Source organism: Meriones unguiculatus, chromosome 18 (assembly GCF_030254825.1).
Source record: "Meriones unguiculatus strain TT.TT164.6M chromosome 18, Bangor_MerUng_6.1, whole genome shotgun sequence".
Taxonomy (NCBI): Eukaryota; Metazoa; Chordata; class Mammalia; order Rodentia; family Muridae; genus Meriones; species Meriones unguiculatus.
Window position 1 is genome coordinate 36,377,953 of NC_083365.1, and position 23,166 is coordinate 36,401,118.

At 44.6% G+C, this 23,166-nt stretch overlaps 1 protein-coding gene across 4 annotated transcripts in view; it reads right to left on the reverse strand.

The window, feature by feature from the left end:
* Nucleotides 1-23,166, reverse strand: part of Wt1 (WT1 transcription factor) — a 43,548-nt gene that overhangs the window by 9,199 nt on the left and 11,183 nt on the right. For 2 of the 4 annotated variants that reach the window (XM_060371492.1, XM_060371491.1), the window contains exons 4-5: nucleotides 18,240-18,317; nucleotides 17,245-17,295 (exon numbers count right to left, since the gene is read on the reverse strand). In XM_060371492.1, coding sequence (XP_060227475.1) covers nucleotides 17,245-17,295; nucleotides 18,240-18,317 — 129 coding nt within the window. The remainder of the gene's footprint in view (nucleotides 1-17,244; nucleotides 17,296-18,239; nucleotides 18,318-23,166) is intronic. The other 2 variants (XM_021646373.2, XM_060371493.1) reach the window with 1 other exon arrangement.

Genomic DNA, 23,166 nt, shown 5'->3' on the forward strand with positions numbered 1-23,166 from the left:
GGAAATGCCGAGCCTTACCCGCTTACTCTGGAACAGAGCTCTGCGAAGGAGGCCATTTCACCTCTGCATCATCACCTTGCAGCCACTCCCCTACCCCACCTCACTGCGAGCCCCGAAATTCACCCTCAGAGGCAAACTGTCTGGTTCCAGTTCTGCGCCTCACAGACAGGCCGAGAAAAAGCCACAGTGGCAGGATCTCATCCCAGGCGAGTTGTTTACCATCTGTGCAGCAGGCTGACAGCGTGAGCATCTCAGGAATGAGCAGAATGCTTCGGGCTCCATGTGAAGTGCACTGGGGTTTTGTCGGCACCTCATGACTCAGTTCTTACCAGATAGCACCAAGAAAGTGATGACATTTACAAGAAGAGATGTCACGTCCCCAGAAGGGCTCGGGTGGTGCATGTCTGCAGCTCTCAGTTCACTGATCAGTTTTGCAGATCAAATTGACTCTGTGTGTGTGTGTGTGTGTGTGTGTGTGGTGTGTTCAGCTGCATGTACATATGTATGAATGTTCATGTGGAGACCCTAAATAGATATCCTGCTTCTTCCTTGGTCTTTCTCCCCGTGATTGTCACTCACTGGACCTAGAGCTCACCAATTCAGCTAGGCTAGCTGGGAGCCCCTGCCTCTACTTCCCCACTGCTGAGATTACAAGCACACCTGGAATTTTTAGATGGGTAGTGAGGATGCTGAGCTGAGGTCCCCGTGTTTGCAGGGTGAGTACTTTTCTGACTGAGCTATCTCCCTGCCCCGAAATTAGCCTGACTTTTCAGGCTGTTCTTTTTGAAGCTCTACATCCCCCCGGCCTTACTTGTAGTCCTAAGATACCCGCAAGCAATCCATTTCCTAGGAGTTGAGGTAGCCTGGAATGAAGGACAACTGTCCAGCACTCACAGATGGCCACTTAACTCTTTATGGGTACTCTGCTCTGAAAAGAATTCTCTCCTTCAGGTACAGTTCTGGAATCGTTTCTACAATGATTTTATTTCCAATCCAGCCAGCACAAAATTCTTACCCATACTTGCACTATATCAGCGTTATACTGAGAGCCTGTGGGGATAGGGGTCAGGTAGCTTTCACACACATCTCTGTGAAAGCAGGCAGCTACTTCAAAAATATCTGTAAACCCCACAAAAAAATAGCCCCAAAGTGGCCATATTATCCAGAAATCCTAAGTATATTCCTAAGAGGCATAAAAGCTTATGTTCAAGAAAAAAAAAAAAACAAACAAACTTGTATATATACCATTCACTAGAAGAATTCTTTATTCTCAAAAGCCAGAAATGAGAATCAACTCACCAGTCACCTGATAAAGCAATAAATAACGAAGTATATGCACATAGTGGAACATTGTTTGGCAAGAAAAAGCAAAACATTGATATGCTAGAGACTTTAAGAACTAAGGCACAAACAACCATCTACTGCAAAATTTCATTTATACAAAATATCCAGAGTAAGCCAGTCTACACAAAGTATCTTAGTGGTTGGCTGTGGCACAATTCTGTAACTTTATCAGAAACTGTTGCATTGTACACTGGGGGGGGGGCTATAAGGCATGTAAACAATGAAGCTCCTTTGAAATGTTTCATAGCAAATTGAGCATGCAGTGCACACCTATAATCCCAGCCACTCGGGAGGTAGAGACAGAAGGATCAGAAGTGTAAGACTAGCCTAGGCTACATGAGACCTTTTCTCAAACAAGCGTACATATATACAAACAAACAAACAAAATAACAAAAATAATAGGCTTTGTAGTAGCATCATTAAAAGCCTCCAGGTAAAAATTAATCGTCTGCTAGGCTAAGAACCTGCCCCTCTGCCTCCACCCCTGCTGCCCAAGCATCGTGGATACCAGGGTACACACAGGTGACCTGGTGGATCAGCCCACACTGTCTGGTGGACTTGGGGAAGGCCCTAGAGCTGACTCATATCTAACTCCCCAGAGGAAAGAATTCCTGGAAGAGAGAAGTGTCTGCCAGGATGGCTGTAGCATCCACACAGCCCAGGGTCACAGCAGCTGTGGGGTTTCACATTGAGTTCTGGCTCCAGCATTTTAGAAAGAAGGGTCTGTCTTTTCTGGACAGTTTGGGGAGAGAGGCGGCTGTTCTGTTCCCCTGGCCTACACTACACAATCTCTGAATGTCCCTCAGCAAGCGGTCTGATGCATCTTGGCAGGGGAAGGTGGAGCCTCAGATTGCTAAACCAGGGTCAAACATGCAAGAGTTGGGGAGAAACACCAAACTCAGACAGCATCTGCCTTGTCGACCCTCAGAGTGTGCTCGGCGGGAGAGTGAGAATGTGACTGCCTTCCTAACACACTGTTCCAAACCCTGCAAGAGGAAGAGCCTGCAATGACTCTGCAGCAGCACAAAGAGGACAGGGCTGGGATGGGCCACAGAACGCTGTGCCTCAGCAGCTGGGAGATCCTGGTTTACCTGGTTTCACCATCTGCACGAAGCCAAGCTGTGACACGCATATTTTCCTGGGCTGAGAGATACCTAACGGAGAAATCTGAATTACCTTAGGGGGAGAAATTAACAATCTTTATTGACAGCTGTTCTCCTGATAGTAGCTGAGCTCTTCAAAGGTGGAAGCAGTGATCAGGGAAAACAGATTTCCATCAAGACACTTGTCCAGTGGAAGAAAGTGTCCTGTCACTCACGGGAACAACGCTTGAGCATTGATCCTCACACAAGCCAGCAAACAAAAGAAGCCACCAAAAACAAGAGCATGCCTGCCCTATCATGATTTTTCTACTAAGTCTGTGAGTAGGAAAAACAATTGGTCCATGCCTGTTTATTCTTCTGTCCCCATAAGACAAATGCTATACCATTCTGCATGGCAGAAACCCCATAAGCCAGCTTGATTACCAGTGTGGTCTTCCCAAAACATTTAAATAGTATACTCTCTCTTTGTCTGTCTGTGTGTGCGTGTGCGCGCCCACTTACATGTGCATGCTCGAGTGTATTTCTGCATGTCCATCTCCCCCCACCCCTTTCTCTCAACAAGGAAAGCCAGGTGGCTTTCTTGAACCATAGACCAAAAAAGATAGAAAGCGTCTGGGCAGGACATCTGCTTCTTTCCCATGTGTTTGTGTTACTGTTCTGATTCTAGAATCTAGAAGGAGGACTCTGTTTTAGTTCGTGCCTGTGGCTGGTGACTAGTTTTCAAAACGACCATTTCATTTGGTGTCGGTCAGCTGAAACTTCCCTCACTACTGGCTTCTGATGAGCCACGTAAGTGAGTGTTATTAAATTTCAGCCATTTCTGAGTATGTCTTGTGCTCAACGCTAAACATGACCTTGAGTATAGCATCTGCTCCTCTCTCTGTATGTCGGACCCCTGGTAACTGTAGTAAGCACAGAGCCCATAAACATCCCAGGATGGCTGGAGTCTAAACCCTTTCAGCTCTTGGAAGAAAGTCTTCCAAGCTACTCAGTTATGACAACTATGACAAGGTGAAACGGGGTCTAAAGATTTTAGAACCAGAACATAAATCCAAGAGTCTGAAGAAGTAGGCCTCGTCTGGAGGGAATTCCATCCGAATTACTCAAAATCAGTATGCTGGTCAAGCATATGTCACTGTGATTGTGATCCACAAGGCTGCCAGTGCTTTCAAGCCTGGGGCATAAGCCTGGGCTGCTCAGCTTAGTGTGAATGTGACCACGACTGAAAATAAATAGTTCCATTGCCCTCCAGCAACGGTGCCTTTTCTCAGTCTAATAAAATCTCCAATTCTCCCGTATTCCATCTCTATCAGCATGAACTGAAGAAGGTACCCGTGGCCTGAACTTACAAGATATAATTGTTTTAGGTAAGAATCAAGCACTACACATTATTAATGTTTCAATTCCTATCTGACTTGTCTCTGTGAGTCATTCCCAACTGCTGAAATCTTTCAGACTCTGGATTTGGCTTCCAAAACATTTGTCTTCCATCCCTGTATCATCTCTACATTTGAAAAGCACCTTCCCGGGGCTGAGGGGATAGCTCAGTCAGTAAACTGTACTCCACTGGAGCACGAGAAACTGAGTTCAATACCCAGAGGCCATGTGAAAATACAGCATAGTGATGTGTGCTTACCAGATCAGCCCTGGAGAGGTAGAGCTCTGGGGCTCACTGGCCAGCCAGTCAGCAAACCCCAAGCCAATGAAAGGACTCTGCACTCAAAGAACAACTCTGATGTCCTCTGGCCTCTGCGAGCATACACATGTATTCCCAAATGCACACAAGACACAGATGCACACAAGAGATGCCCTCACTAGCTGTTGATACGTATTCTATGTTGCGTAATAAATGACAAAAATTTCTCTGGGATATTGACGTGATGAGAATCCAGAAGATCTCTCCATGGGACAATCTGAAGGATGTCATTATAGAAAAACAAGTCTTACAGACAGGGTCCAGTCTGCCAGGGCAGAAGTTCGCCTGAGACAGAAAGGCTCGGGAAGATGATGGTGGCCAGTGCAATCACTGAGTGCTGAGACCCACCAGCTGGCTTAGACGAATAGGTGGAGCCAAGATTTCTACATGGACTACTTTCTTTGCCAGGGCCCATGACTCTGCTGTGGATGAACCAAACCAAACCAGGGTGAGGGTAAGAACTCACAAAGGACGAGAGCTGCAGAGCCTGCCTAGAATGACATGAAGCAGAGCAGCCATGGTGAACATTTTCCTAAAGGCACAGATGCACATTCCAAATAAAAGGACCACAGGACAACCCAGCGACAGAAATTGTTATTTACAGAGATGAAACTAGGAAGTGGGTTCTGGGGCAGAGTGTGAACCCTAGCGTGACAAGAATGTGAGCGATTCCCTTTTTCAGGGTAGGAATGAATGCAATGGCTTTCCTATCCAACCGGGATAGTGAGAGAAATAAAGACAAAGTGAGATGTATGCACAGCAAACTGTATGAACCAAGCAAAGTATTTGAGCAAGCCTGGCCTTTCTTAGGCTAAGAAACTGTTGCTTCATAAAACAGCATTCCTGAATGCTGAATGGCAAGAGAAATGGGTAAGACGGCTTACGGCTAATATCCTTAGGATGGGGTTTACAGGTTTACAGGGGTTTACAGTAAGATGTAATTGGCAGCTGTGGTTCCAGGTGGGCTTGGTACAGGCAGGTGAGGATGAGAAAGAAGAAACCTGTATGATGCAGTTACTTTTCCCAGCCTGCAAGAGCTTACTCTGTTCTAGAAGTCAGTCATTAAGGATGACAAAGACACTTTAGACCATCTTTGGTATTACTGTTCAGCCAATGATAAACCATTTAGACCCTCTTCATCATGCCCACAGAACTTCTAAAAGAACCTCTTTTAGAGGTATCAAAAATACCTCTTTGTAATACAGGTTCACCATAGCAATTACCTTCTCCCCTCAGAATGGTAACCCAATCACCAAAACGAAAAACAAAACAAAACAAAACAAAAAAAACAAAACAACAACAACAACAAAAACACCTTGGGCTTGTGTCTTGTCTATGAATGAGCAACTTTGGTTCTTTATTACTTGACATTCAAGGCCCTTACTGGTCTCAACTCTTCCATCACTTCTCTCATTCTCCATGAATTTAGAGTGTATTGGGCAAGTGGACAATTGTTTGATGACAAAATGCAGGCTCAGTTCTTTTTTGGATAAAGCAGAAGCCACAAACTCAAACATCTCTAATGAGTCCAGATTATGAGGAAGTAATGGCACCTCAGGAAAGAGTAATCCTAGCCTTGCTGCCTGTGTATCACATGTCTGCCAGCCCGTCCCTGTCGCCATGAACCTAATGCTCTTCCCATTCTTAAAGGGCTTCTCCAAGATTACCTGAATTTTGCATTCTTACAAATAACTTTACTTTTACAGCCTTTTTCTTGAGCTAAGAGCGACCAGTATGCAATGCATTCCCTCCTTCTAAGGCTGAGCAGTGAAGCACCAAGTATCAAAAATAAATAAATAAAATAAAATAAAAAAATCCCATCTTGGTTCTGCTGTGTTCACCTGCATGTCAATCAAATAGAGGTAGACACAGGCCTGATCCTTTGAAAACTGGGTACCAGCCCCTGAAAACTTGGAAGAATGCTATGCATGTGTGTGTGTGTGTGTGTGTGTGTGTGTGTGTGTGTGTGTGCCTGAATGAATGTATAAGCATCATATACATGTTCGGGGGCCCATGGAGGTAAGAATGGGGGACAGGTACCCTGGAACTGGAGTTGGATGTCAGCGAGCAATGTGTGGGTGCTAAGATCCAAACCCAAGTCCTCTGCAGGAACAAGTGCTCTTAACTACCAAGCCATCTCGCCAGCCTCCGGGGATGCTATACTTCCACAGGAGGAATGACCACTGCTGTGATGGCAGAGTCTAGTTTACAACTGTAGGTGTTGGGTCTGAGCTTCACTAGTACACATTTAAACACGGATGTTACAGTCAGAAAGCCATCCCTATCATACCACCATTTCGAGAGCATTGGTTTCTCCTGACTGCTGTAGTGAAGAAGCACAAATCGGGGTGGCTTAAATCAAAACAAATTTATCTTCTCACAGCTCTCGGCACAAAATCCCATCATTTGTGGGGGGGGGGGGGTAAAGCAGGGAGGCTGTTGCAATTTCCAGGCCAAACTGGGCTACACAGTGAGTACAGAGCCAGCCTGGGATAGAGTGTAAAACTCTGTCTCAAAAAAAGAAAGAAAACAAAACAAAACAAGGTCAAATTCAACCCAAGCCTCAAGGTTCTGGGTGGGCTTCCTTCTTCCACTCTGAGGAGCTTCTTCCCTTGTCTGTTTCAGTTTCTGGTACTTTCATGTCTTGGTCTCTGTTTCTGCAGACTGTACCCTCTCTCTGCCTCCCACTACTTCCCTGTAGTCACGTTTCCCCGTCTCCCTCTTCTAAGGACACCAAGAGTGCCCCCTTTCCAGAGAATCCTGGGTAATCCCACCGTCACCACCTCAGGACCTTAGCTGAGCCATTTTGCCAGTTGCCACATAAGTCAACACGCACAGCTTCAGAAATTCTACTCCGGATTCTAGGTACCTCTAGGAATTTACCCTGTCTTACTAAGGGAGCCAGTATGTTCCAGTTCCTGCAGATTCTGCTGAAAAAGCTAAATTCATCTGGACTCTGTATCTCCAGATTACTCTGAGGATACATTGTTCTGGAATCTGAAAGCCTGAGTCCCAGGCCCACCTCTATCACTTTTTCCGCCCTGTGGCAAGTGAGTCATCTCATTGTTTCTGTAGCCAAGAGTCACCATTTGCAAGATGAGGCTAATAACCTATTTTGCAGTTTTGTTTGAAGATTAAAGAGGTGAACTGTTCGGGGAGCAGAAGTTAAATATCACTGGATAACCACATCCCAGCAATATTCAGGAGGTCTGTGAGAGTCAACAGTTAGTGACTCACACCCATAAAAATTATTTACTCCATGCTTCATGAGCCTGGTGATGAACATAGATAAAATTTGTATTTTTGATCTTGAATACAACTCTAGAAACCGTTCAAGGTGCACCTATCACCTTAGTCCAATGACTTAAGTCTCCTTGGTCCCTGCTCCATGTAGAGTGAAAATTACAGTGCCAGCCCTACAAACTGCTAGAAGCCCAAACTAGGTCAGGGAAACATTGTGCAACACTTGGAACAGGATAGACATTAAATAAATGTTCACTGTTGCTTCCATAGTTACCACTGTCATTTCATTATAAAGTATTCTGAGGTTTAAGGAGAAGTTGAGTTTGTATGTCCAATGTCAGAGAAGGGACAAATGGCAGAGCTGAGGTCTGAGTCCAAACCAGTTCATCTCTGTTCCCTTTACAACTAGCAGGACAATTTTTGTGGTACAATCCCATCTTCTATCATCATGACACTTGAATGACCTCCAGCTCTTTCCTCCAGGGTCTGACTCAAGTCAGGCATGCTGATGTTTTAACAGTGTAGCCAGGGTAAGGGAGGAAGGAAAAGGAGATGGGTGTCAACAAGTTGAGCTGCACACACTGTGACTTTTACTATGAGACTGTATTTAGCTGGGTATAAAAGTAAGTCCAGTACTGGGGGTAGAGAGATGGATCAGTCAGCAAAGTGCTTCCTGCAGAAGCATAAAGATCTGAGTTTATATCCTCAGCACAGATGAAAAAAAGAAATTAAATCTAACACAGTAGAGTGTACCTGTAATCCCAGTCCTTAGGAGGACAGAGATCCTCTAGGGTCCTTGAGAGCCACTGGCCAGCCAGCCTAGCTGAAACCGGGAGTTCTGGGTTCAGTGAAAGAGTCTGTTTCAAAAGGTAACAATTGAGGAAGTGGGTAGTAATTGAAGAAGGTGCATGATGCTGGATTCTGACCTACACAAATACACATACACACAGGGGAGGGGGTGGACAAAGCTAACTCATTAAAATGCCCTGCTTACAGGTGACTGAGCAGTCCAAACTGCACAATTTTTATTATATATATATATATATATATATATATATATATACATTTTTTTCATTGAACCATACAGAGGCAGTTACCAGCAGAGCACACACTTCCTGGCTTCATTCCCTGCAGCACCATGGACTGCAGAGCAGCTTTCACAGGAATGCAATGTGTCCTAAGTCTGCTTTTCCTACACACCTTTAAAGTACATCAGCACATGTCCCTAGAAAGCTTACAGAAAGAGGAAAGTGTCCTTCACAGAACACAAATTATAAACCCTCTTCTTTCTAAAAATGTGTACACCGAGGTCTGGCTCAGGAAAGACGCAGAGCATTCAAAGAGAAGCTTCTTTAGAAATGATTAATTCTGATATATCACAGGCACAAGAAGATTAATAAAAAGGAATTGAGGGTTTACAGATGAAGAAAACCAGAGCTTCCCTAAAATCCCTTATCAACAGAAGTTTTTTTTTTAAAAAAAAAAAAAAAAGAAAGAAAGAAAAGAAAAGAGAGAAAGAAGCTTTTTAAAGGCAATTAGTATTTAATATAAATATTCAAGAGAAAGCATCTTGGCCTGTGATTTTTCTCCTCCACCTCTAGTTACTGCCAAATGTGCAAGGCCCTACACTCACACACCATCATCACCTTTGCCTTCTCACCTCGACAAAGCTCATCAGGGAAGCATTCAGACAACCTGACAACCTGTAGCTCTTAAGGATCAGACCATGGAATTTACCCAGAAGGCTCTCTGCACTCTCCATCCTCAACACCCAGGGCTTAACCATTAGACACGCAAATGAGTGGCTTTCCTTCTGGTGTGGACAATAAACTCTGCTGCAAGCCCTGAGGCCCATCACGCCCTTGCGTAGCGTGAAATTTCTGAGAAGAAAAAAAAAAAAAAAAAAAAAAAAAAAAAAACAAGAGTAAAGGAGCCACGTTAAGAAACTGTGGACTTTCCTGAAGGCTATGCACAGGAGCTGAGACTGAGCGCTGCACCACTTACCAAAATATCCTCCCCTGAAGCTAAAGAAGCCCACGGAGAGCCAAGCCTCTAGATCTAGTTATCTGATGGTAGAAATGCAGGACTTCAAGGTCTGAGGTTGTAAGTCTGACAGCAGCGGCAGCCTCCCAAGCAGCTGCCAAGAACCTGGCTTGTTCTCTTCCCACATCAACAGATACAAAGGCTTCAAGAGAGGACAGTCAGCAGAGGCAAACAGCGCAAGCCTCCTGAGGAGTGCTCACCACCAAGCAGGATGGACAAGCCAGCTCAAACTGATCAGGTCTAGAACACTTCAGGCCAAAAGACCCCAGAGCCAACCCTAGAAGTTCCAGGAGTCACCACTGAATGCTTAGGGGTAGAATGAAGAAGCAGCTTCTTTGAGGCCAGAGGAACTTCAAAACCCATTTTCCTAAATGCAGATGAGATCTTACTGGGGAGACAAAGGGCTGCCCGCTTATCTCCATTCAGACTAGTGACAACCTGGCACAGAAGGTTCTAGAGCGACATGAGCACGACTTCATTCTGTCTGACTGTGGTCACCTGAGAGCAAGGTAGAATCTGCACTTACACATGGTGTTAGCAAGGCCATATAACCACACTCACCTCTTCATGAAATGATTTTTTTTTTTGGCTTTTTAGGAAAACAATGCATTGTGTATACACACATGAGAGTGAAAAGGCCCAAGTATGGAGATCAGAGGAAAACTTGTGGAAGTTGGTTCTGTCTTTCCACCACCACTGAGTCCTGGGTTTGGGTCCCTGAGTTTGGCAGCAAGTACCTTTACCCACTGAGCCATCCTGCCAGACCACTGACCTTGAAGTGTTTTGGATGCATGTGCGAATATGTATTACTTGTGCTCCTGGTTCAGAAGAGAGTTGGATCTCACAGAACTGGAGGTACAGATGGTTTTGATCCACCATGTGGGTGCTGAAAACCAAACTCTTGTCCTCTGAAAGAGCAGCAAGTGCTCTTAAAAATGTTGAGCCATCTCTAGCCCCTCATTTAATATTTTTCTCATTATTGATTTTTTGAAATTATAATAAAATTTCATTTCCCCCTCCCTTTCCTCTCTCCAATGCCTTCATTGACCCTTCCTTAATCTCTTCAAATTCACAACCTCTTTTTTTATTAATTGTTGTTACATATGTAAATGTTTAAGTCTTACATATATACATGTTTAAGTATTACATATATATTCCTAAATACGCAAACACACTCTGTTCAGTCTGTATATTACTTGGCTGTGTGTTTCACTGACCACTTGACATTACATAACCAATTGCTGTGCTCTTCTCTAGAGAAGAATACTCTTGCTTTCAGCTGCCTATGCCTCTTTGTGTAGGGTTGAATTTATTTATTTATTTATTTATTTATTTTTTTGAGACAGGGTTTTTCTGTGTAAACCTGGCTGTCCTGGAACTTTCTCTGTAGACCAGGCTGGCCTCGAACTCGCAGAGATCCACCTGTCTCTGCCTTCCGAGTGCTAGGATTAAAGGTGTGTGCCATCACGCCCAGCCTTGAGTACTTCTTAATGAACCTTTCCCTTGAGACTGAGAAAGCATACACTGACATCCATCATTCACTCCCTCTCCATCCTGGCTTACACAGGCCACAGTGTCCAGTTCCACATCTGGAGAGCACACTCACTCCACTATCACCAGCTCTGGCATTTGTTCCACTCGTACTTTCATTGCTTAAACCTTGACTACATTTTCCTTTTGAAAGTTTCTTTGGATATATGGCTCACTTGTCTCCATTCATCATGCAGCCTAGGCATCAATCACTACTTCCTAAAACACACAGACTCAGGTGGTTCAGAGCTAGCCCTCCCCTCCCTCTGTATAAATCAGTGCTCAAGAACCATCAAAATCCTCACCACATGCAAAGCTCCTCAAACTTCTCCTAGCTGGTCTCATCATATTTCGCACTCAGAACAGAGCTAAGAGATACTCTATTATCCACTGGCCCGGGACGCTCAGCAGACGGTTTTTAGATGGAACTTTCCTTCCTATGTGAACACACAGACACAGGAACACAGTCTCACAGACCACACAAGACGTATCAGGACTTGCTTTATACATCGCTGTTAATGGGGTGCTAATTTATCAGAATCCCTATTCCATCTAACTTGCTGGATCCTTCTTTATTCTTAAAGGTTTGGCTCTATGGACAGATGCTCATCTTCCTGATGAGCAGTACCCTGAACCTGAGTGACAGGTGAACCCCTCACCTCCTGTGTCAGAAAAGATGAAGGGCGGGACCTTCCTGTTCTCACCTTGGTTCTCAGAGGCACACAGCCAGCTTGCTCTCTAACTATCTGAAAACTTCCAGAAAAGATCCAATGGTCTGGATCAGCACAAGGTTCTGGAGACTGAACTCCTGCAGCTCCAGTTGCAATAGAGGCGCCTGGGGGTTGAAAACTTCAAGAAAGTCCTTTCTGATCCACCCTTCAAAATCACCTTGAAGAGAGCAACAAACAAGCCGGTGAGGCTGCCCCAGAGGGGACACGCTCACCTGTCATGCAGGCAGGCCTGGGTTCCATCTCCAGGACAGAAAAACAAACAAAACCCTCAAAGAAACAAAGGAAACCCTACGTAATAATTCAACCGAATCACACTCTCAAAGGGATTATGACTTATACAGTAACAATAAAACCCTTTTTTTTTTCCAAGACAAGGTTTCTCAAACCGAAAGATCTACCTGCCTCTGCCTCCTGAGCGCAGGATCAAAGGTGTGCACCCCTAGTGCCCAGCTAATAAAAATCTTCCAATGTGAGGAAAACAGCCACTGACAAGAGGTAAAACAGAAAAGAGACAATATCTACATGACATGCAAGGAAAAGACCTCGCAGAAACAAGCAACACTTGAGAAGCACTACCACTACGAGATGAACTATTCCAGCTTGTACCCACAGCCTCTCGGCCGAGCCTAAGGGACCTCTCCCTTCTCTCCCCTGCCTTGCTCCACCATCCCCTCCCAACATTCACTTTCTTCTTTCCGATCGCTATCACTGGCAAACAATTATGCTATACTCTGTCGCCTAGAAATTAAAATAATTTTAAAAAAAAGAAAGAAAGGAAAAGGAAGCCACCCTCTCCTGACCTCTTCCCCAATCGAGAACCTTTGTCTTTGTGTCTGGGCTCTCTTTCATGTAGACCTGCCTAAAGAAATTGTCTGTATGGGTTGTCTCCAGTGCACCTCCATTAGCCCTTGGTCATGCTAGGAAAGTACACCGCACCTGATCTACACCTCAGCCCCTCAGAATCTCTTAAACCCATCTATCAGACCTCCCCCCACGGCCCCAACCATCCAGGGACAACTGCTGTTAACAGCCACATATTTTCTTTCTGCAGATGCACACACAACAAATGTTGCTTTTTAAACATTATCTAGGTGGTGAGATGGCCGACGGTCTCTCTGTAACGCTTTAGTTAGCGCTGTCTGAATTCTTTTTCCTGAGAAATGTTGTGTTGTTTTCTAATCGTGTGTGGGGGGGGGGTGATTTCATCTCAGATAAAGCACACACCTCTGCCTTATGAAGCCCTCCATCCATGGCTTGTTTCAAAAGTGAGGAGCTGGGAAGAAAGCTAAGACAAATAAGTAGGAGAGACGCCTACGAAAATATGCAGTAGCCCCTCATTTCTGAGAAACGTTTGGAAGACTTTAATAGTGTACATGCTAAGTCAGTATTTCATTTTCCTAGCTGGAGATTATTATCTTGCCTTGGGCAGATGACGGAGAGAAGGATAAATGGTGGGGGGGGGGGGTGCCTCAGAAAGGCTAGGAGTAGCCAGAGCTGAAATACTCCTTGAGTCAAAACGTATCCTTCCCTCCTCTGTTGTGTCCTCTCTTCCTGTAACAGTTCATTCTCTTCGCTCCACCCAGTGTTAGAGAACACTCACTAACTTCACTTCATATCCAAGTGTGGAAACCGCCGCCATGATCCTCATTTCCAAGCTGGCCCCTTGGTACCGCTTTCCTGTCCCATCTTCCCTTTCTTATCTTGATCTAAACAAACCTGACATTTCTCTCTCGTGTTTATGAGAGGAACATAATTCTCACCTTAGCACTCAACAGTTAGAAACGTAGTTTTGAGGCAAGAAGCCCACGGTACTCAAAAAAGAGAAAAAAATTTAAATAGAAATAATTTTATGATAGTTTTAAGGGAAGATTTTCTAATAATCAACACTCTGATGAAGGTTGAGACTCCAATTTTATGATGGCTTGTTAATACGCATTTACCGGACTCAAAAGGTTGAGTCCATCATTTCTTGAGCTGGGAGATGGTCAAGCGTCAATGAAAACATAGGAAGTCTAGAGGAATATACAGCATAGTGTCAATGACACTCCTCTGGGCTACTGGTTTGGGGCAGGTGGTTGTTACCTTCCCCACATTTTTTTAAAAAATGCTCTGGTTTTCACAAGTAAAAATTAAATGTGCTCACTGGTAGCTGCTCAAAGAGAAAAAGAGGAGAGAGTAAGAACAAGAAAGCAGAGTAAGTCCTCCTCCTGTCCTACTGTAGCCAGAAGAAGGAGGACACTGCCCTGAATCTTGAGTCTCCAGCGAACCCAAAGTCTGCTCTTCAGAGAGTACACCTGTCAGACCTCAGCCAGGCCCAAGGCAGGGCAAAAACAGAACTGTGGTTTGAGCAGTGTGACTCGGTGGCAGAGAAGTTAGGTAGCATTCGAGAGATAGGGTTCCATTCCAGAGACCCTAAAGGAAGGGAATTGCTTCGGCAGCATAAACGGAGCCTTTTGGAAACGAGAAATGAACAGCATGGGGCAGAGGGTTAAGGAGCAAGCTAAGGAATGTTCTCTTCACTGAGCTGCTCCTGTTCCAGGAATCATGGCTCCCCACCTTTGCTTTGGCACCTGAAGTGCCAGGAGCTACTTAAGAGCAGAGCAGGTTGTCTGTTTTCAAGAAGTAAATCTCTGGGACAGGTATTGTGTGCACAGGCGCTGAGGGAAGGTGCGGGGCTGTGCCTAAGCTCCCAGCCAGCGCCTCAGCTATCTCTTTTGGCAGAGGTTCTTAGGGATGAGACCATGTCTAGTGGGGATTTTCTCCAGCTTTGACAACCCTGGCCCCACCAAAACACACAGTCTTGTCTCCCCATCCATCACTCCTTGGGAGTCTTCTGGGCTTTTCCTTTCCAGCATCCACAGGTCAAATACTGTGTGTTCCCAACAGTCTGTGAACTTCTTGGAGCAGCAGAGGGACATTGATTTTGCTCAGCCCTCCTTTTGAGATTCTATTGTGTTAGATTTCCCACTCCCCCTACCCAGTCCCCAGAGAGTAACTTCCTCCTTGTTCTAATAACTTGGACCACAGTCAAGGTTGATGTGTTTCTCCATTCTGCAGGCTATTTTCTTCAGAAGAGACAAAACAGAGGCCAGCAGGGTAGCAGAGGTTTGTCAGCAGTCTTAGGAAGTCAGCAGCCATTTAAGAACACACAAAGAAAATGTTTTCAAACAAACACAAAGTAGACAGAACTAGACGTCAGAAACAGAAGTGTCCAAAATGCAGAACTTGTGCTCAACAATGACTCCCCAGGAGTGTGTTGTGCTAAGAACCCGCTTTAAAAATATATATATTTCCTTGCCTCAGGAGATGACACAGTAAGTAAAAGTACTTGCTCTGCAAGCATGAGGACCCGAGTTAAAATCCCCAGTACTCAACACAAGAACCCACATGTGGCACCCTGTGCCTGTAACCCCAGCATTGGAGGCCAGAGACAGGCAGATCCTGAGAGCTTGCTGCTTGCTAGCTATTCAGCCTAGTCAAAAGAGCGAGCTTTCCAGGTCAGGGAGAGAACCTCCCTCAAGCCAACAGTGTGGAGAATGTTAGAAGAAGATGCCCAGTGTCTTTTTTTTTTCTTCCTCTGCACTCATGTGCATGAAAAACACACAAACACACACACACACACATTGAATTTCATTTGTCTATGGGAGAAGAAAAAAGGGGCTTCACAAAGTGCCTTCTCTCTGACTGGAACTAGAATACAGGATTCTCCCATTCAAGGTGATAAAAGCAGCGTGGTCCCAAGGGGCATGAGGAAATTCAAAAACAGGCAAAGAGGAGCTGCAGAGATGGCTCAGCAGCTATGAGCAAGAATTTAATTCTCATCACCCTTGTGGTAGCTCACAACCATCTAGAACACAGGTTCCGGGAGATGTTAGGTCCTCTTTTGGCCTATGTGAGCACTGCAGGCATGTAATGCGGACACACATTCAAGCGAAACACCCATACAATAAAATAAAATCTTCGGGGGGAGGGGGAGGTGAGACAGGGTCCCTCTATATAGCCTTGGCTGTCCTTGAACTCACTTTGTAGATCAGGCTGGCCTCAAGCTCACAGAGATCCATCTTCCTCTGCCTCCTGAATCCTGGGATTAAATCTGTGTGCTACCATGCCAGGTCAACAAAATAAATCTTGATAGATAGATAGATAGATAGATAGATAGATAGATAGATAGATAGATAAGACAGACAGACAGACAGACAGACAGACAGACAAGCAATCTCTTCCAGGGTGGAAAAATGGGTTCAGTCTAAGATACATGGTATTTTAATTTTAAAACTGACATTTTTATATGTGAATAGTGACTATTTATTTAAGAAATCCACTTTCATGTCAGAACTCTTTTTCCAAGATGGAAGTAATGGATAAAAACTCTTCTCATTTTTTTTTTTTACATAAAAGTAACACAATCACACTTAGCTTCATCCTGAGATGATTTGCAAACCCTGCCAAGTGATGCTTTTTACACAGATAAGCCCTGTAAGATATCCAGTCAAGGCCAGGCATGGTGTCATACTTGGGAGCCAAAGCAGGTGAATAAGTTCCCAGCCAGCTGGTCTACACAGTGAGTTCCAGGCCAGCCAGGGTTACCTAGTGAGACCCTGTCTCAAAAAAAAAAAACAAAACTAATGGACTAAATAAAAAGTTATCAAAATTGTCTCAGTTGTGGAAAGACTCAGTGACATTCCTTATCCATAATTCTTGGAATCAAACAAACCATGAAACCTATATTCTGGCCTGAAGAATATTTTTAAATTAAAACATACTGCTTACTTGAAAATCATACTCTGGAATTTCATCTAGGGAGAATTAGTAAACTGTGAATGGTGAAGGATGAAACCAAGAAAACTTAATAGAAACGGAGAGAGGAATATTTCAAAACTATAGAGATTTTTGTTTGTGTTGTTTTCAGGTCCATAGAGAGTGGGTAGAAACTTGGATAGAGTGCAGAAAAGCTGAAAGACAAGGAGAGGTCTCAGAAGACAAAAGTATGACTCCTCTGATGGCCGAAGGATATCCAATAAGAAGGACAGATCCAACAAAGGAAGGAAGATGAAAGCCAGTCCTGATGTTTAAGCATAGAAAACAAAATAAAAAAGATACCTCTGGAAATGTCCCAGAGTGCAGGCTACAGGGCTGGCGAGGCACAGAAATTTAAGAACAGAGTGGGGATGACTGTCTTTGCAAAGTTTGCCCACAGAGTCATGGGGAAAAGTCAGCTCTCCCTAGGAAATGGAAATCTATGGAGAAAAGCTAAGTTAGGTAAGCAAGGCTGAAAGACCTGACTGACCTACAAAGAACACATTTGATGCTACAAATAGAATGAATGCTCTGTGAAACCAAGACATGAGCAGGGCTCCTGCTGCATGGGTTTTTTAAAATTGTGCACGGATGTTGGTGAGAAAAATAATCACCAACTCTCTGTGGTCTCCAAAAGTCTACAGTAAATAAGGACAGGGCTGAGACAGGGGTAGAAACGTCGTCTTCTCTGTCCCCATGTCAGGCCTAACTCCTGACTTGCCCCAGATGTCAGTCAACAAATCCATTGTCCACTCACTTGCTCTGCCCTTCTGTCCATTTCACTGAGCTGGAGCTCCCAGCAGCCATTCTAGAAGAGAAGAAAGGTAGGAAATGGGGAATGGAGGACGCATGGTTCCAGCAAGGCCCTGGCTCCCAGAATCCAACTAGAAGTTCTGAAGCTAATAGTCTTGTCAAGAGTGCTGAAATATGTCCCGAGTCCCACTGGTTGGGGTCAAATGAGCCCTCAGAAAGTCTAGACAGAGTCTGAGCACTGGAATCAGATCTGGGCTTGGATTCCAAGCCTCCCTGTCCCCTCCCCACCCGCTAACTGGATGGGAACTTTGGAAGTGTTATGACTCTCGGAGGGGTGTTAATTAATCTGTAACAGGGGTGACGATGCTTAGAGTCCAGAAGCCGAGGTGTGGTGGCCTAAAAGAGCACCTGACATCAGCTCCTCAGAGCTCTTTGACCGCTGAAAACCAGCCCCACCTGCCTTCCTTTTTTCCAGTTTTTTTTAGGCACACAGAAAAGCTCTCTACATGTCTGGCAGCCACGCTCCCCCTACAGCACTGGTGTATCTTGTGTGAGCAAAGCCTTTCAGGAGTGGACACACCTGACTTCGGGCTGTTCCAATCAACACCACACCACTACAGTTCAGACCGTAGACTTTGTACATGCGGAGCATTTCTTGATAAGATAATACAAGGGTTAACATCAGTGATATCGCCAGTGAACTGTAAACATTCAATGAAATTTCATGGGCACCACATCTTTGAAGAATTCTAAAACGTTCAACAAGGAAAGGCCACATGAAGGTGTTCCCAATACTCCCTGTTCCCTTGCTCCAGACGAAAACATCCCATTGTACATTTTTTTGGAAATTTTAATGTTAAACATACCTCTCCCACTGAGAGAGGGAGGAAAGTCTCAGTGGCACTAGGAGCTATGGCCCCCTTTCTAGGCCTAGGCCTGTTCTCCCTTCAAAAGCTATAAACACCCTGAAAATGAGTTAAAAAGGTATAAGTTTCTTACCCCTTTAAGGTGGCTCCTAGGTTCATCTGATTCCAGGTCATGCATTCAAGCTGGGAGGTCATTTGGTATAAATTGTCACTGTGGAAAACATCCATCGTTAGAAACATGGCCACATGCACAAGGACAGACTGTTTCTCTAAATAAAATGGAGTGTTTGCTTTACAGCACAAGCTCCCGTGTTTTCTACAATGATGAATATGTGAATCTGAAATGGTTTTCATTTCATCCTGATTTCTGCATACACACACACACACAGAGCAGAAAAGGTGAGTGATATAGATAGATAGATAGATAGATAGATAGATAGATAGATAGATGTGCCTCAGTATAGTGAGCTTTGGAGTTTCTGAAGAGATATAAAACCTTGGAAAGGAACGGGTAGAGGGAGTAGGGCTTTGAAACGTAACACAGGCTGGACAGCTCAACATTAAAGTTAAAGGCCTGGAGCTAAGAGTAAAATGACAGAGGATTAATTATTCGTGAAAAGGCCGTTACATTTGTTTAATCAAAAGGATAAGTATCACGTGGATGATGAGGGTCCAAAAGGTCAGAGTGATGGATGATGAACGGGCTAATACCCAAGGATGTGATGAGCAAAAGAAACAGGGCAAGAATCCCAGCACACAGCCACGGAATTATTCTGCATTTATTCTATAATCCTAGTGCGTGCCAAGTAAAGTTTGAAGAAGAAATATTTGAAAACAGCTCATGATTTACATTATAACCCCAAAGGGGAAAATATACCTCCCTGTAAGCCAACCAAGAGCTGTTAGTTCTCCACTGCAGATCTCGCTTCGAACACACAAACCAATGATCAGAAATCTGCAACAACCAGGCCCTATTAGGGAGACATTAAGCACCGAACCGAAAGGGTTAATTACGAAAGCGGAGGCCCAAGAGATTAATGGTTTGTCTGGAAACCTTCGGTCTAAGTGTATTACAGGAGAGAGTTTTCACCCTGCCTTCACAGCCCAAGTGAACAAAGATAAGATGCATTCGATACCTAATGCGTGATACCGGATCACAAATCCTGAACAATCTCCTATCTTGTCCCGACATTCTTTTCCGTTGCTTCATCTGGCACAGGCAATAGGAGTTTTTTTAATTCAGAAAGCAAGCGTTTTCTGGGCCAACTGAACTGAGAACTTGCAGAGGGCTTACAGCAGCCACACGGCTCTGAATCACTGAATACTGTGTACACTCACCGACGCTCGGCCCCGCTTGATAAATAACGGCGGAGTCCATCTGACTCTCCTATCTATCAGCTCTCTGCAAATTATTCAGAACTCCTTAAGGCCAGTACTTGGGCTGAAGAGGAAATCAGCTTCCAGGAGGAGATTTTTTTTTTTTTTTTTTTGCATATGAAAAGTAAAGTGACTTCAAACTCCCAAGTATGTGTAGCTTCATTAATCAGTGTGTATCTGGACCCTATCATTCATCCCTGGGTCTGACTAGTTATTACGCTACCGCAATATCCTACATATCAATGAGGAAGGAAAAAAAAAAAACAAGATTAGTCTCTGCTGGAGCTTCTCCATTCGCAGCGGCAGCCCGTGCTGGTCTGTGCCACTACATTTCGTAATTCCACGAATTCTTTCTGCGAGGCTGATGTAATTAATTCCTGAAAGACCCCCACTTTTATTAGAAGCGCCAGCCTGCCGCATTTACCACAGCCCAGTTTCTTGAACTTTCTCTGGGCTGACAGTTCATTAATAAGCGGCCTCCTCCACAATCTCTCCCCGGTTTTTGTTCTCCTATGCCTTTTCATCAAGCAATCCATTTATTAATCTTGCCATTAATCTCAGCCAAACGGGCATTGTTATTCCCCAGGTAGCTCTATATTTTTGTCACTGATTTTTAAAAAATTGTTCACCAACTAAACCCACTCAGCTGCAGCTGACAATTTTTTCCCTGGGCCCCGTTGGGACGTGGGGTCTCTCTGGACTGACTTGATCTTTACATGAGGTCCAGAATATGATAATTTTCAAGGGGGGCTGGGAAATAAGGTGAGCGGCAGAAGCTGGTGCATAAGGATGACTAGATCTCAAATATCTAACTTTACACTCAGAGATGTTCTAAGACTCAATGCACAGTCCGGATTCCTAACTGCATTGCTACAGAAAGATCCCAAACACAAATATCTTTAAATGTACTTCCTTGATCCCCAGGAAAAGAAATTTCTCAAACACCGAACATAATATCTTATGTGTGTGTCTTCCCACAAGTTATTTAATAATAATTTTTTCAAAGCTTCTGTATTGCACTGTCTGATCTGAAGACCACTAGCTGTGTAGGGCTATTGAACCCTGGAAATAGCCCTGCTGTGATGAAGTTTGGGCTCTTCTGGGTCAAGTACAATGGTCTGTAACAAGCTCCTTTTTCTTTTTCTTTTTCTTTTTCTTTTAATGTGGTTACTAGCACATTTCAAATACATGTATGGTTTATTGTATGTTTCTACCGTACAAGGGGTATGACGAGTGGCATTTGGCATGCCCTGCTCCTTTGGAAGCATTTGGAGTCTGTGCCTGCTTCTTGCTGTCATTTACCTAATAATCATACTCTCACAGTAATACCATACTAATTTTTAAAATAATACTACCAATTTTTAAAAGCTATCTTTTCATGGTGATCTTTCTCTATTAGAGACCCTTAGGGATCGATGGGATTATGTTTTGAGTCTATGTGAAAATCTGGGCAAATTACTGTTGAGCTCTCTGTACCTCAGATTTCAAGTGGCAAGTGAGGCAGCTGATCTTAGTCTCATTTTATAGGGATACTGTAAGGCTCAAAGACACTGATGTTCAGAACGCCTCTCCAGAGATGACGTGGAGGGCGTACGGTGTTCTAACCTATCAAATCTTATCAGGCACATCTGCGCCTTCTGGGTGTCGCTGACGACAACTTCATGGAGTCATCCCCCCCATCATACTCCTGGGCATGAATCAACGGTTGCTTCTACGCTATCATTTACACAGTAACAGTACAGAGAGAATCTGGAGGTGAAAGACACACACCCAAAGGAACACCGGGACCAGTGACTCCTGGAAGCTGCAGGGATGCAAGATGGCTGCCCTATTCTTTCCTTCTCACTAGGGACAGTGCATCCTTCCTGCCAGACTGACTGGCCTCCCAGCCCTGCAGTGTGCTCTGGTATTTCAGCGGTAGCGCTTGCTTCAGAATAAGGGGAGTAGGGAGATGGATTGGGGGAGAAGGGACTGCAGAAAATCTCCAAGCTGCTGGTAGTTTTCCTTAACCATGTCCTGCCTGCTGCCGGCTCGGCAGCGGGTCAGAGGGTGGGCTGGCGGCGTGGCACAGCTTTCCCTCGAAAGCAATGGCAATAACCGCCGCCGCACAGAGGGCGCAGTATGAGCGTGAGCAGAAAATACTGGCTCATGCGATAGTCAGATTCTCATCTCTTCGGGCAATCGGTCAACACCCACCTCTCCTCCTGAGGAAAGCGGCAGCATCAGTCAGGGAATATTGACCTCTGGCAAACGAAGCATTTACTTATTAAATGGCCATGGTCAGTCTCCACCACTCCTTCCCTAGAAGGGATGAGATAAGCAGGTGGTCTGGCTCAAGCTGCCCCTGTGGTCACGTAGACATTTCAGCTCCGACCATTAAGCTCTGCCTGGTCGGAAGTGGACTCTGAAGATACAGGCTGCTAAATTATATCCCCGAAGTCATGATATCCTTTATATTTTAAGGAGATTTTTTTTTTAAGTCGGTTGTTTCCTATGTAAGAAATGTTTGAAGTCAGAGGCAAGGGAGCAAGGAAAGAAACTTCTATAGCTGGGATTAATGCGAGTTGGAGTAAAATAAAAGGAAGTCAGTCCTAGCAAAAGGGGGAACTTAAAAGGAAATCAGTAGTAGATCATATAGTTTGTTTTGGCCAGGACTGCAGAATTGCTGTGTTCTTGACCTCTACACAAAAGAAAGGAAGGAAAAAAAAAAACCTCCACTATTATCTAGACTAGCACTCCTCCACTCTTCAAGTGCAGTGGGCTCAGGCACGTTTTCATCTTTAACTGTGTTTACCATGTTCTGCTGAACAAGGCAGAAAAGCTCCTCTCAGAACCCTCTAACTAACCCATTTGAGATCACAGTTTCTTCTGCCATCGTGGCTGGGGCTGAGCAAAGAGAATTTCAGCAGAGATTGTAAAGCTTCCCCCATCGGATTCAAACACAGTCAAACAGTGTTTTGGTTTTTCAAGTGGAGATGCCCAGCGTTGGTGGTAAGACTTTGGAGATAAGGGCTCCTGCCATGATGGCCTAGCCCTGTACCAAAGGAGAAGTCTCCGTGGCCTCGCTTCTACCCTTCAAGCAAGCTGCATGAGGAGAGGTCTCCACAGAGCCTTTCCCTGTACTGGTCCTCCCTCCATGGCGCCATGGAAGCTGACTGCCCTGAACTTTCTGCCCAGCAGGCTACAGTGAATAATTATTTCATAGTCGCTCTCCTGGTATTGTACTTGCTCTCAAGCTCACCAGCTAACCAAAGGAAAACCCACTAGGGATTCAATTTCTAATAATAAACACTTGGTTAGCACACAAGCTACAGGAATATTTGGAACTAGATTTCTCCCCCTCCCTGGAGACAGAGTCAATTGAAGCCTGTGGCTTTGATACCACCACCCTGAAGAGCCCTTCTGCCTGCCTCTGTGGAAAACAAACAGCACTGTTGTGCTGTATAAAAAGATACTGTACGATGTATATAGGCTCACAAGTGAAGACAGGTGAAGTTAATGGCGATTCTGAGTACAGCTGTCGTCTGATTCATGACTTAACTGAAGACCAGTCCATGTGGTAACTCACGGCTACCCCTTTGACCTCCAGTTTCCAAAATTCCACAGGAACTCTGTGGCTGCAAAGGTGGGTGATCTCCTGGGAAGTCTACGGGTCGGGGGCTCCACTGAGCGCATCAGTGTGA